This window comes from Lygodium microphyllum, chromosome 7, assembly GCF_053477565.2.
Source record: "Lygodium microphyllum isolate KBCC chromosome 7, Lygodium_microphyllum_v1.1.10, whole genome shotgun sequence".
In the NCBI taxonomy this organism is placed as follows: Eukaryota; Viridiplantae; Streptophyta; class Polypodiopsida; order Schizaeales; family Lygodiaceae; genus Lygodium; species Lygodium microphyllum.
The window spans coordinates 58,555,728-58,569,552 of NC_141141.1; the positions used below are offsets into that span (position 1 = coordinate 58,555,728).

At 45.7% G+C, this 13,825-nt stretch overlaps 1 protein-coding gene across 1 annotated transcript in view; it reads left to right on the forward strand.

Moving 5' to 3' along the window:
• LOC148033490 (uncharacterized) overlaps positions 1 to 13,092 on the forward strand; it is a 32,504-nt gene extending 19,412 nt beyond the window's left edge. Inside the window, exons 6-7 of the mRNA XM_087682317.1 lie at positions 12,425 to 12,580; positions 12,695 to 13,092. Coding sequence (XP_087538443.1) covers positions 12,425 to 12,580; positions 12,695 to 12,856 — 318 coding nt within the window. The 3' untranslated portion in view covers positions 12,857 to 13,092. The remainder of the gene's footprint in view (positions 1 to 12,424; positions 12,581 to 12,694) is intronic.
• The last annotated feature ends 733 nt before the right edge of the window (positions 13,093 to 13,825 follow it).

Consider the following 13,825-nt stretch of genomic DNA (forward strand, 5'->3'; position numbering starts at 1 on the left):
TTTGATTGTCACAGGTGATGATGCACAGCAGGTCCAGGAGACGAAGTCAGCTTTACATCGGACGTTCGAGATGACGGATTTGGGTCTACTCCATTTCTTTTTAGGCCATGAGATTTATCAGTCTCAGAGGGGGATTTTTATCTCTCAACAGAGATATGTACAGGAGCTCTTGGTGTCTTTTGAGATGGAGGATTGTCGGGCCCTCTCTACTCCTATGGATCCGAATTGGAAGGCCACTTCCCATTCAGCTTCTCCTTTGGCGGATGCGTCCCGCTATCGACAGTTGATTGGGTCCTTGATTTGGCTTCTTGAGATCCAGTACCACTTCATCCGAGAAAAGCTTCTGGATGAGACCATCACTATGGAGTATTGCAAGACGGAGGACAATCTTGCGGATTTGTTTACGAAGGCACTTCCTCAGGCTCTACTTCAGAGACATTCCAGATCCCTCAGGCTTCTGCCCTGCCCAAGCTCTGAGAGGGGGTGTTAGAGATCATAGCCTGATCAGGGGATCAGGGACAGCAGGGCAGGTGGCAGTCTGCACAGTCGGACTGTGCAGTCGGACTGCCACGTGGCAGTCCGACTGCCTGCAGCCCAGTCGGCTGCATTTAATGCAGCCGACCTGTCCTGGTTGCGCCCTATTTCTGGCGCCCTCTTTTTGCCCCGGTTGTCGGCTATTTATACCCGACGTTCCCAGCAGTCTACACACACTTCTCTGACGCAGATTACAGACCGGTGACGCGCAGATTCTGTCTCTGTTCACAGATTTCAGACAGCAGACAGTGCAGACTGCAGCAGACTTCGAGGTGGACAGCAGGTTGCATCTTCGAGGTGGAGACACGCAGTCCAGCGCACTGCGCCCGTGTATATCTTTGTATTCAGCATTCTTTATACAGCAGATCTTCATCGTCCACTGTCTCTTTCTCTCCCTTCTCTCTCTGCGTTCTCTCTCTCTCAGTCCTACGCTTCCGCACCGCTGCACTCTGACAAGGTACTTGTCATAGACCAAATATTTCTCTTGATTCACAAGTACTACTTCCAATGATTCTTGTTGAATGATGCCTCTCATTTTGTACCCACATGGTAGGAAGCAAAGTTACCTCAAAAATTTTGAGGCACAAAACAATTTGAACATCTAATACTCCTAAATATTCTTCAAAGCCCCCTCTTCTGAGTCTATCAGTTCAGGCTCTAAGGGATTCTTAATCCATCTTCAGCAATGAGCCCATGGCCTTTGAGTTTTGAATTTAAGAGTCTAGTCCAATCAAGTTTGCATGTTTCTTTCACAAATTCTCTCTTTCATCAGCTGATGCGTAGACTAACATAAGTTACCACAAAAATTTTGAGGCGCAAAACAATGTGAACAACAATAGGGAAGGTACTTGTCATAGACCAAATATTTCTTTGGATTCACAAGGTACTACTTCCAATGATTCTTGTTGAATGAAGTCTCTCATTTTGTACCCACATGGCAGGAAGCAAAGTTACCACAAAAAATTAGAGGCACAAAACAATGCGAACAAGGATAGGGAAGGTACTTGTCATAGACCAAATATTTCTCTTAATTCGCAAGGTACTACTTCCAATGATTCTTGTTGAATGATGCTCCTCATTTTGCACCCACATGGCAGAAATGCTTGTGCACAGACATAGACTAAGTTTTCTATCCCTCCTTTCCATCTTGTTATCTTGGGATACCCTATTGAGACCATCGGCCACACACACAGAGGGACAACGGTTTTGTTACACGGCTTTGTCCCCGACTCTAACTCTATTGGCCATTTAGTTCCCTTGGGCATGACTGGGAGCCATGTTTTTGGTCTCATTAGGTGGACCCTAGCCCTTGTGGATGTTACTTATGGTTCACTATTGGGTGTTCCAACTTTAGGATTTCCACATTGTGCAAGACCCTAGTTACTGTGCTAAGTGGATTTGGGAGTTTTGTGATGGGGATGATGAAGCTAAATCATCTTAGCCTTCCATCTACCTCTGCTCTAGTTGTTGCTTATGAGTCTATGTTCTTTCACATTCATGAGATGGAGCCGCCTTCTTCTTTGACTGTTTCACATAGAAATAGGGAACGGCCGTTCCGGCCTATAGGAACGGCCTAACGCGTTCCAAACCCTCCAAGGAGGTGAAACGGCCAAGGAACGTTCCTTGCCGTTCCCTGTTTGGAACGGCCTTTCCAGGCCTGTTGACTGAAAATTGACGTTTTTTCCCCTTTTTTTTTTGCTTGGGTCACAGTTCTTCTACCACATATTCACCCATCTCCATTGCCTAATGTGCACACACTAATCTCTCTCTCTCTCTCTCTCTCTCTCTCTCGGGTTGAAGATTCAAAGTGTCAAGACAACCCACAAACTAATTAGGAGTCCATGCAAAGTTCAAATTTGATGCATTATCAACTCTTGCAAATCAGAATCTAATTTCAGCCAATCCTCAATTCCAAGGTATTCATCCATTTATATTGTCTAATTTCAAGGGAAATTGGGATAATTGGGGCAATTCAAGGCAATTTGGAGCTATGGGGGTAATCGAGTCAATTTTGGAACATTTGGGTCAATTTCATGCATTGATGGGTATTGGGGCAATTAGAAGGACATTCTTTGGGGCAATTTGGGTCATGCAGGGCATATTTGGGGCACTTAAGACATGTGCCGTTCCCCCCGTTCCCGTTCCCCGACCTTGGACGTTCCCCTCGTTCCAGGGGGTCCCGTTCCCGTTCCCGTTCCCGTTCCCGTTCCCGTTCCCCATTCCAGGTAACTATGCTGTTTCATCTTTAAAGAGGCCTTGGTATTAGCAGATTAGTCAATCCATATTTGAGTCTGGTTGTGTTTCAATGGGTTATGCATTTCTATTCTAGAGTGGATCAGTGGGCACTCGTTATTTTATGGGTGACTGCAGGTTGTAGAACCAAAATGCAGGGGGAGCAGCTAAACATAGGCAAAAAAGCAGTTGCTTGGTAGTTGGAAACTGCCACCAAGCAGTCTAGAGGGTCACCTAGGCCCACCCGGATGTAGGGAGCAGAAAAGGCAAGTTGTTGCAGCAATCAAAGTATGATGAGACCTGAAAATAGTAGTTAAACATAGCAGGCAGCACCAAAACCAAGAGGCACAGGCTTGATACCATGTCAAGAAAGTGTGGAGCAATGGAAGCAAAGAGACATTGCTGATATAGATTGCAATGAACTCAAAGAATAGAAAAGAGGACAACAAAAACGCAAGAACTCAAATAGAGTAGACTCTAGAAATGGAAATCCAAGGCTCAAGAACAGTACAATGGCAATGGCATGGACAATGAGTCACCGGCAGTATGGACCAATCTCTCTCTTTCCAACTAGAAGTGGTTGTGTTGTAGGATGTGTATTTCAGTGAGTGATTGAGGAGGGAGATTGCCTATAAATACATAGAAATAATGCCAAGAAAATGATCAGTCGGTTAGCCTAAAAAGAGGTGCCAAAATCAGGTTGGTCAGCACAGAAATTCTTTGGCATAAAAATTGAAATGCACATAAATACAAACTTTGTCATCTATGAGATCTACTCTCCTAGCACTAGGAGCCCCAAAGGATGAGAGAGAACAGAATCTGAAGGTATTGTAAGACTTGGAAAGACACTTGTAGTAGCAAAGAGGGCAAGCCCCCCCTTGAGGGTAGAGAATATTGAGTCCAATGGAAGATGAAATCCCATATGTTTGTGTCAGAGTGCAGCGGTGCGGAAGCGTAGGACTGAGAGAGAGAGAACGCAGAGAGAAAAGGGAGAGAAAGAGACAGTGTACAATGAAGATCTGCTGTATAAAGAATGCTGAATACAAAGATATACACGGGCGCAGTGCGCTGGACTGCGTGTCTCCACCTCGACGATGCGACCTGCTGTCCACCTCGAAGTCTGCTGCAGTCTGCACTGTCTGCTGTTTGAAATCTGTGAACAGAGACAGAAATCTGCACGGCACCGGTCTGTAATCTGCGACAGAGAATAGTGGCCAGACTGCTGAAAACGTCAGCAATAAATAGGCGAAAAATCACCTAGAACGGGGCGCCAAAATAGGGCGCAGCTTGGAATAAAATGGCTGCAGGCAGTTGGACTGCCACGTGGCAGTCCGACTGCTGCAGGTCCGACTGCAGCAGTCAAAACATAGATCAACCCTCGTGTTGAGAAGCCAAATCAAGGACCCTATCAATTGTCGATAGCGGGACGCATCCGCCAAAGGAGAAGCTGAATGGGAAGTGGCCTTCCAGTTCGGATCCATAGGAGTAGAGAGGGCCCGACAATCTTTCATCTCAAAAGTCACCAAGAGCTCCTGTACATATCTCTGTTGGGAGAGAAAAATCCCCCTCTGAGACTGATAAATCTCATGTCCTAAAAAGAAATGGAGTAGCCCCAAATCCGTCATCTCGAACGTCCGATGTAAAGCTGACTTTGTCTCCTGGACCTGCTGTGCATCATCACCTGTGACAATCAAATCATCAACATATAATACAAACAGCACACAACCATCCTCGGAAGTGTGAACATACAGCTGCGGATCGGCCTTGGACCACCGCCGATATCCCAACTGAGTCTGGAGGAACGAATCAATCTTCTCGTTCCAAGCTCGCGGGGCCTGCTTGAGACCATACAGGGCCTTCTTCAACTTGTAGACTTTCCCATCTGAAGAACTAAAGCTAGGAGGCTGCTCAACGTAGATCTCCTCCTTCAAATCACCATTCAGGAAGGCCGACTTCACATCCAGCTGATAAACAGGCCATCTCCTATGGCCAGCCAAAGCAAGAACAGCTCTAATGGTTGCCATACGAGCTGTAGGGGCAAAGGTGTCATGACAGTCAATCCCTGGGCGCTGGGCAAAACCCTTAGCAACAAGGCGAGCCTTGTGCTTATCCAAAGTACCATCACTGAGATATTTGGTCTTGAAGACCCACTTGACTCCAATCACCTTCTTCTTCGGGGGGCGTGGCACAAGTGACCAAGTGCCATTCCTCTCAATAGCCTCCAACTCAGCTTCCATAGCTTTCTTCCATGGGGCGGACTGTAAAGCCTCCTTCACGGAGGTGGGCTCTCGATCCTGCATAACTCGAGACATCAAACAATAATTGGAGCAAACAAGCTCCGAAGAATGCGCCTGGTGCCTCCGTGACCGCCGCGGACCATCCTGCGGTCCCCACTCCTCAGGAACCCCCTCGATCCCTGAATCACGGAGTGTGTCACGGGCCCAGCGAGGAGGAGGCCGAACCTCCCCTCGTCGTTCTCCATCAGTAGAAGACTCTGGAATGTCCACCGGTGGTAACTCCTCAGAAGGATCCGGTGGAACAGTAGACTCTGTGTCAGAAACAGAATCATAATCAAACGGCACAGGCTCCAGTGGGACTGTAGAAGGAGCCAAACTCTCCCCTGGATCTCCAAGAACGGGATGCTCCTCACCCGTTGAAGAAGCCGGAACCTCCACAAACCGCACATCACGGCTAGTATATACATCCCGCTTGACGGGATCATACAGTCGGTAGCCTTGGGACTGGGAGCTGTAGCCAACAAATACCTGTTTTCGGAAAGCCGCTTCAAATTTGTCACGGTGAGCCTTGGGAATGTGAACATAGGCATCACACCCAAAGACCCGAAAGTAAGAAACATCTGGCTTCGTCCCAAAATAAGCCTCAAATGGAGTCATCCCTTCCACGGCCGAAGTAGGGGATCGATTAAGGATGTGGACTGCAGTAGCCACAGCCTCGGCCCACAGAACCTGAGGGGTCTGTCGGTGCTCCATCATGGTGCGCGCCATCTCGATCACACTGCGGTTCTTCCGTTCTAGAATACCATTTTCTTGAGGAGTATTGGTATTGGCAAACTCCTGGTGAATTCCTCTATCTGCACAAAACCGAGCAAATTCATTAGACACAAATTCACCTCCCTTGTCGGATCGCAAGGTCTTCAACTTCCGGCCTGATCGGTTCTCCTCAAAGAGAAGCCAATCCTTGAAGTGCGAGAAAGCTTCTGACTTTAGTGTCAAAAAGTAGGCCCATGTCATCCTGCTGTAGTCATCCACGATCAGCATGAAGTACGAGCTCCCACGCAGGGACTCATTCCTCATAGGGCCACATAGATCCGTAGATACTAGCTCCATCGGTGAAGTAGACCGCCGCGAAGCTGTGTGGGGAATGGCATCCCGATGCTGCTTCCCCCGTATGCAGGAGACACATGGTTGCTGGCTCACCACTATATCCGGCAACCCTCGAACAAGCTGTCCACGTGACGCCTTCCGAAGATAGTCATAGTTCAGGTGACCAAACCGAGCATGCCATAACTCAGACTGTGACTGTGAGGTAAGAAGAAGAGAAGAGAGGGCAGTGGAAGACTTCAGTTTGTAAATGCCGTTCTCCTCATATCCAGATGATAGAACCTTCCTCGATTCACGATCAAGGACTCGCACAGTAGAACTGTCAAATTCCACCAAAAGACCAAGGGAGCAAATCTTATGAACTGAAAGGAGATGGTACCCCAATCCTGGTACATGCAAAACCTCTGAGGTATGGGTGCCACCTCGTCCATCCGGAATAAGCTGCATCTTACCCCGACCTGTAATAGAAACTGGAGAGCTGTCTCCAATGAGAACCTGCCCACGCGAAGGTCGCAGCTGGGCAACACCATCTGATGAAGGAGTCATGTGCCGTGAGGCACCACTATCAATAATCCACTCTCGAGATTGGGGAGCCGCCATCGCAGCATCAGAAGCATTCGGTGAAGCGTCCTCAATGACAACTAAATGTAGAAATGCAGCTGATGAGGGTGCAGCCACCACTCCAGAATCCTTGGTTTCTTTCTTCTTGGTGTCCTTCGAGTCTTTGTCAGGGCAATCCTTCTTCCAATGGCCAGTCTTTCCACAAATATGGCATGTGGAGTCTTTGTCCTTGTCCTTCTCCTTGTCCTTCTTGGACTTGTTATCCCCTTTCTTCTTCTTTTTGTCCTTCCCCTTCTTCTGAGAGGCTTGACCTGTCAACGCCTCCGTCTTGGAAGCATTCTGTCCCTTTAGCTGTTCCTCTTGGTCCAAGACCATAGGAACCAACTCTTCCCACCGAAGAGTAGACTCTCGCCCCGAAGCAATAAGGGCAGAGTAAAATGTACCGAATTGTGGCGGCAACTGGGACAAGAGTGTAATCGCCATGTCTTCGGAGGAAATTGGCTTCCCCGCATTCTGAACCTGCATCTGTAGCTGCCTTAGCTTGTTAATGTGTTCCCTTAGCGAAGAAGACTTATTGACGGACAAGGTCTGCATCTGTACCTCCAAAGAAACCCTCTTCATCAGGGTCATCCGATTGTACATTTGATCAAGCTCCAGCCATATCTCACGAGCCACCGTCAAGTGCTCGATGTGAGCGATCACGGCTGTAGTGCATGATAGAAAGAGAAAGGATCGAATCCTGGCATTCAGTTTGTCCCAATGAGACTGGGCCCTGGCCAACTCCGCACGAGCATCGGAAGAGAGTTTGGACTCATCTCTTACCGAAGGCCGGTCAATATCTTCCTGTACCAACTCCGCCAAATCATAGGACTCCAGAATGGCCAACATCATAACGCGCCAAATGCGGTAGTTGTCGCCGTCGAGCTTCTGATCTGTAGGAGGAGCCGGTAGGACAGGCACCTTCCGGTCCATAATCGCCTGGAACTTCAAGTCCATCTCTGTAGACATCTTCACCTGCAATGCCTTCTCAAACGCAAAAGCAGCCCCCTCTGACTGGGTAAACTCAGCCTGCTAAGGCTCTTCCGCGTCCCGAAGCTTCTTCACCCGCCGGAGGCGATGAAAAAGCAAAACCTGCACTTTTAGGTTGAAAACTCAAACTTTCTCCGCATCAAACAGCAGTAAACAGCAGCAAATCCACCACCTGTACTCCTTTCTTGTGCGCCCACACTCGTTTCAGCCTTGTTCCAAGGCGCAGCCCTCCTGTCTGCCCTTAAACGCAAAAAACGCAAATTTGTGTCGCGATGGAAACTCCTCTTCAGGTTGATTCTGCGCTCAGTCAGCCCTCAAACACTGCTCTGATACCATGTCAGAGTGCAGCGGTGCGGAAGCGTAGGACTGAGAGAGAGAGAACGCAGAGAGAAAAGGGAGAGAAAGAGACAGTGTACAATGAAGATCTGCTGTATAAAGAATGCTGAATACAAAGATATACACGGGCGCAGTGCGCTGGACTGCGTGTCTCCACCTCGACGATGCGACCTGCTGTCCACCTCGAAGTCTACTGCAGTCTGCACTGTCTGCTGTTTGAAATCTGTGAACAGAGACAGAAATCTGCACGGCACCGGTCTGTAATCTGCGACAGAGAATAGTGGTCAGACTGCTGAAAACGTCAGCAATAAATAGGCGAAAAATCACCTAGAACGGGGCGCCAAAATAGGGCGCAGCCTGGAATAAAATGGCTGCAGGTAGTCGGACTGCCACGTGGCAGTCCGACTGCTGCAGGTCCGACTGCAGCAGTCCGACTGGACTGCACCTGCCTGGCTGTGATCCTCTCTAACATGTTTGATGGACGTCTAGACTTGACTCCAAGGGTGCTGGCACAAAGGGCCAAGGGTGGGGCACTATAAGTATGGGTGTGCACTATAAGTATGGGTGTTGTGCCAAAGGGTGGGTCAAGAATCTGTAGCTAACTAAACTGACTAACCATCTGTGAGACTTGTAGTGCATTGGGTGAATGAATCAAGAGTCCATGGCTTTGAATGCCCAAGCCAAGGGTATTTCTTTCAACACCTCCTCAGGGTGTGTGCCCTTCCCATAGTGTGGGCATTTATACTTCCCCTCTAAATCTATGTTAAAGCTCGAAGACGATTTTGAGTGCTTAACTTGCTTCTTGTTCTTGTTCTTGGCCTTCTTGTTGTCCCTCTTGTTTCCCCCTCTCGTGCTGCAATAAAAGCTTTAGTAGAGTTGGATCCAATGGCTCAAATCTCCTCGAGCCACTCTTTCTACTCCAAAACAAGGAGGGCTAACCTCTCCCACAAAATGGTGTCTCGAACTCTAGAGGTAAGTAAGCTAGTGTAGAACACATCAAACTTTGGAGATGGGAGATGAGTGATTCTCCAAACTTCGGAGATGGTAGATGAGCGATTCTCCAAACTTCCAAGATGGGAGATGAGCAATGAGAATCAGTGCCATGCCCTCTTAAGAAATCATCTTGCCAAGGGACATGCAAGCTTATCCTATAGTTCCTCCATCTTGTGTGGTCCTTCAAAGGAGAGTCATCAAGAGAAAGCATTGGAAGCTTCTTCTTTGTTGTAATATAGCGAGCAAAGGTCTTTTGCTGATAGAGAGAAGATAGCTTTGTCCAAACCTTTGTTGCAATTTGAAGTCTATGCACATGCATAAGGACATAGTCCTACAAACTCCTGAAAATAGAAGATCGGGCTATAGAGTTGAGTTGGGGATTCTCCATTGGACGAGGTGTTGGGATAGTAACAAATACCCATAGGTCGAATGTATCCAATACATACTTTCACTTTGTAGGACCAAAGGGTGTAGTTGGTGCTTGCAAATCACAAAAATGGAGAGTATGTAGTATGTACACAGACACTACCTAGGGAGTTGATGGAGAATTATAAAGACACATGAAGGTAAAGTACTGTAGGTGGAGATTGCTTGAAATACGAAGTGAGTAGGGTGGTTTACTCAATGAGAGGCATAAATAGATGCTACACAATGCAAATTAGAGTGCTCATGCAACAAGGTGCCACTTGGATAGTGTTCCTAATGGGAAAGTTGTTCACTTGCCCCCGTGTCCTTTTACAAAGATGGTGTGAAGATCATGCAATGCAAAGGGGGAGGATACTATAGTAAAGGGATGTCAATGTCAAGGACAAGAAAGCAAATGCTAAAATTTGTATGTACCAAACGAAAGGTAGAAATTCCCTCTCAATTGTGGATTGTTGGTTTTAAAGGAGCAGCTTGAATGTCAATCTTTGTGTGGTGTCAAAAACTATGTAAAGAAGAATGAAGAAGCACCCTACTTGGAAGAGTTAGGCAAAAGCAACCTTGTTGCGGTAGTGAAAAGAGATGCTTGAAGATCTACCTCGGCAGATGAAGCCTCCATGCTGATAGAAGAACAAGGCTCAAAGGGAGATGAAACCACAAAGGGAATGGCTAATATTTGTGTTTTGAGCTCAACAAGGACCGGTTAAACTTGCTATGTTAGTCCTTAATTGAAATACTAAACCTAGCTTGTAAGTATCAGAAAAGATCGAAATCTACATACTAGTGCTTGATATAGAGATACTTTGGTGCAGTAAAGAAAAACAAAGCAAAGCTAATGTAAGGGTAAGATGCAATAGAAAATGAAAAATGAACAAGTAATAGAGTAAATGGATATGTGCGGCAGAAGATAAATGAAAATCCTAAAGATAAGTATTCTAAGGGACAAGTAACTTATTGGACCTACTCAGTTGCTTAATGAGCTAGAACTAGAAGTAGTATGAGACTAGCCTAAGGATGTACCACCCTAGTGTATCTTAAGGGACCTAGAGGTGCTAGCCTAAGGGTGTGGCTGTGAGCTCACACATCTATTAGTAGGTTTGTACCAAGGAAAATTATGGTGAGGTGAAGAAATGAATCGCATCATGGCTGCATCAAGAGCCCACATAAGAGTGGCTGGATGAGCTTGTGGTGTGAGCAGTTTGTGGCTCCTGAGCAGCTGAGGGTCTGGCATAGCCTCTAGACCAACTACTAGGTCCCAAAGACCTTGAGACTCTAGCATATGTTGCATGAAGTTCAACCTCAACACAATCCTGAGGCAAGCCATGCAACTTGAGACAGCCTGAATGAAGGCATGGGCCATCTCTTAGTGTAACTTGCCCACCACTATCATAATGCCATCATTTTGGAAGTGCCTACTCTTGGAACAAGCTCACCACAAAGTCTTAAGAGAGAGGGTCACTCAAGGTAGCTTTGATTGTGAGAGCTTCTATGGCAGAAGGTGAGTTGTGTAGGCCTCATGCTGGCATGCGTTTTCTGCATTTAGGCATTGTTACTAGATGAAGCTGAAGAAGTGAAGGATGTAGCATACCTAAACTCTCTCAAACAAAGAGACCATGCAACTGGGGAAACACTAGTATGGGGGGAAATTGGACCGAATTGCCAGGTGTTTCAGGTGCTGTGACTGAGTGCCATGTGGCAGCACAATGGATAACGAATAGCAGACTGCCCGATCTAACATTTGGGAGCCAGGTGCAACCTGGTCCATGGGCTGCTGCCTTGGTTAGTTGCAGCTTGACCAGCCTTTAGGCTTGCTGTTTATAAGATTGCTTCCCCCATTTTTTGACACTGTTATTTAGCCTTCCATATTTCAGGGTAACTGTGAAACACTTCTCACTAGCTGTGAAACATTAAATGCTACAAACATTTTACTGAGACGTGAAATGCCTTGGGTGAAATGGCTGACTGAAATGAGAAATGCCCTGTGTTAAACAAGGTTGAATGAGATGTGAAACACGCTGGGTGAATTGTCGACATTAAAGGATGTTTCACCTGGCGTTTCACTTGGCACTCTGCCCATCAGCAAATCATTTCAAGGTGAAACACAACGCTTCAGGGGTGAAATGTTTTGGGGGGTGAAAACACAGTGACCTCTGTTTGAATGACTCTACCCATCTCCTGCAATCATTGATCTGTTTTTGACTTGTTTGACAAGTTAACTGAACTCTGAAAATTCTGGCCATTTTCTTCACATAGTATGATACCCTCAAATAATATCCCTTGAATAGTGTGATGATGATTTTGTGTTGATGGCACTATTATAGTTGTTGCAAAAAGCCAGGAGGATGAAGTTCCCAGTCAAGGAAGTGTGGGCTTAGGCTTGGAGCGGCATCATGATGAGTATTCCACTGATATTCATACTTCAATTCAAACTGCACAAACTTAAGAGGAGGTATCTGGTCAAGAAAATCACACTGGCGTTGGCACTGTGATAAAGTGTGGTGCATGGCATAATGGAATAGTACACGTACAATAAAGACAAACTGAGGCTAACATTGTCACCTTAACACAACGTAATGGATTTATTGCACACAAAGACAATCCAATTGGGCCTAACATTATCACCTTAACCCAAAGTTATATTAACATATGTCTAAATCTCATGTAGAGATGTAATATTGCAATCATAGGTTCCTTGACAATGGATGGAGTAAAATCCAGGTGACTATTGAGGTTTCAAGAACAATAACATGTAAAAAGTGATTTTTGCTCTTTTTGAATGAACACAGTAGTGTGGATTCATTTATACTGCAATTTCAGATTTTGTAACTTGTGTGAGACAATTTCAAGTTTTCTATTTGATAGGCAGGGAAGCCTTGGGTGCTGATGTAGGTACAAAAATATAGAGTCTTAATGCACAATATTTTCGGCTTTTTCATGCATAGATGCCAGTTAACACTTTCATGTTATGTTTGCAGGACACTGCAGAGAGAACAGTCAAATTTTTCAAATCTACTATTGTCCCCAGACTGGATGAAGGTCGTAATGTGCTTGTGGTTGCGCATGGGAACGTACTTCGATGCATCATTGCTTATCTAGCAAATCTCTCAGAAGCAGAAATGCTCCAACTTCAGGTTCAGTCATTTTCTTATTTGTGTACAATAAAACAGCTGAAAGGGTCATGAAAATTGAGCATTGTTTTCAAGAAAAAAGGCTTGCACTGAAAGTGATAGCTCACTATTTTGCAGATAATGACTGGATTGCCTTATGCTTATGCATTTGATGGCGACTTTTTTGCTGAATGTTGTATAATGCCGCCAGTTGATCCATCAACCAATGCTCCCAGGCAAGGAATGCCTCTTGGGATATCTTCAGTGTTTAAAAGAGGTGAAATAGATTCTCTTATTTGATCATGTGCCTGGCTGATATCCGTTTATACTCATCTCTGGGATTCCGTATGTGAATTTAGCTCTCAATTTCATAAGGAAAGTCATTCTCTCCTGTGTTGTTAAAGAAGCAGTAACACTTGAACCTTTGTAACTCATGCTGCTTAAGATAGACGTTCAGAAAGTAATGACAAGGACACATTGGCTGCCAAAGAGGGGTTTATATACTAATGAAGCAAACATTTCACTCACCTGTTTTTAATCGCATGTGTTGGGTCATCCCCCCTTTTATTTGATTTGTTTAACACATTTCGAAGTTCATCAAGCATACTGTGTGAGCACCATAGTGATTGGTTATTGTAAAGGTAAAAACTAGTAATGCAATTTGGTCCTTTTTGTCGTCCACCATGTGACTATCTTTGGTATTGCAATAATGGCATTTACCCTTTAGCTTCTTGTTTCCTCCTCACCTTAGTTTTGGGGTGTGTTGAGAATGCTCCACACCTTGCTTCCATTGCCGCAAGTCTTTGGCATGATCTCCTTTCCAATATGAAGCTAAACTCCAATTTTGGTTTTATCCTCTAGAGGTGTATTTGGGAGGATAGAATGTGGACACACCTCACCAACTTGTTTCTTCTGTCAGTCTTACTATGGTTAGCATGTGATTGTTGAGGGCAATGGTTGTAGCAATGATTTTTAGCATGTGATATTGGAGGGCAATGGTTCTAGCTCATGGGAGCTCTTGTTGTGAACGCCTTTGAATTGGAGCCTAGACTAGTTCTAGAACTCATTGTGGTGCCTTGAGTTGGTACTCCTTTTACTCGAGTAAATGTGTTTGTATATGTCATAAGAGTCCCAACTTCCTATAACTTTTCTTGAGTTGCTGCCCTTTGTGTTTGATACCATTGTTAAATGTTTGTTCATGCACACCATCTCTAAGCCATGTGATTTGTTGTACAAATGTTTAGGGCCTATCATGGTGACCTTGTAACA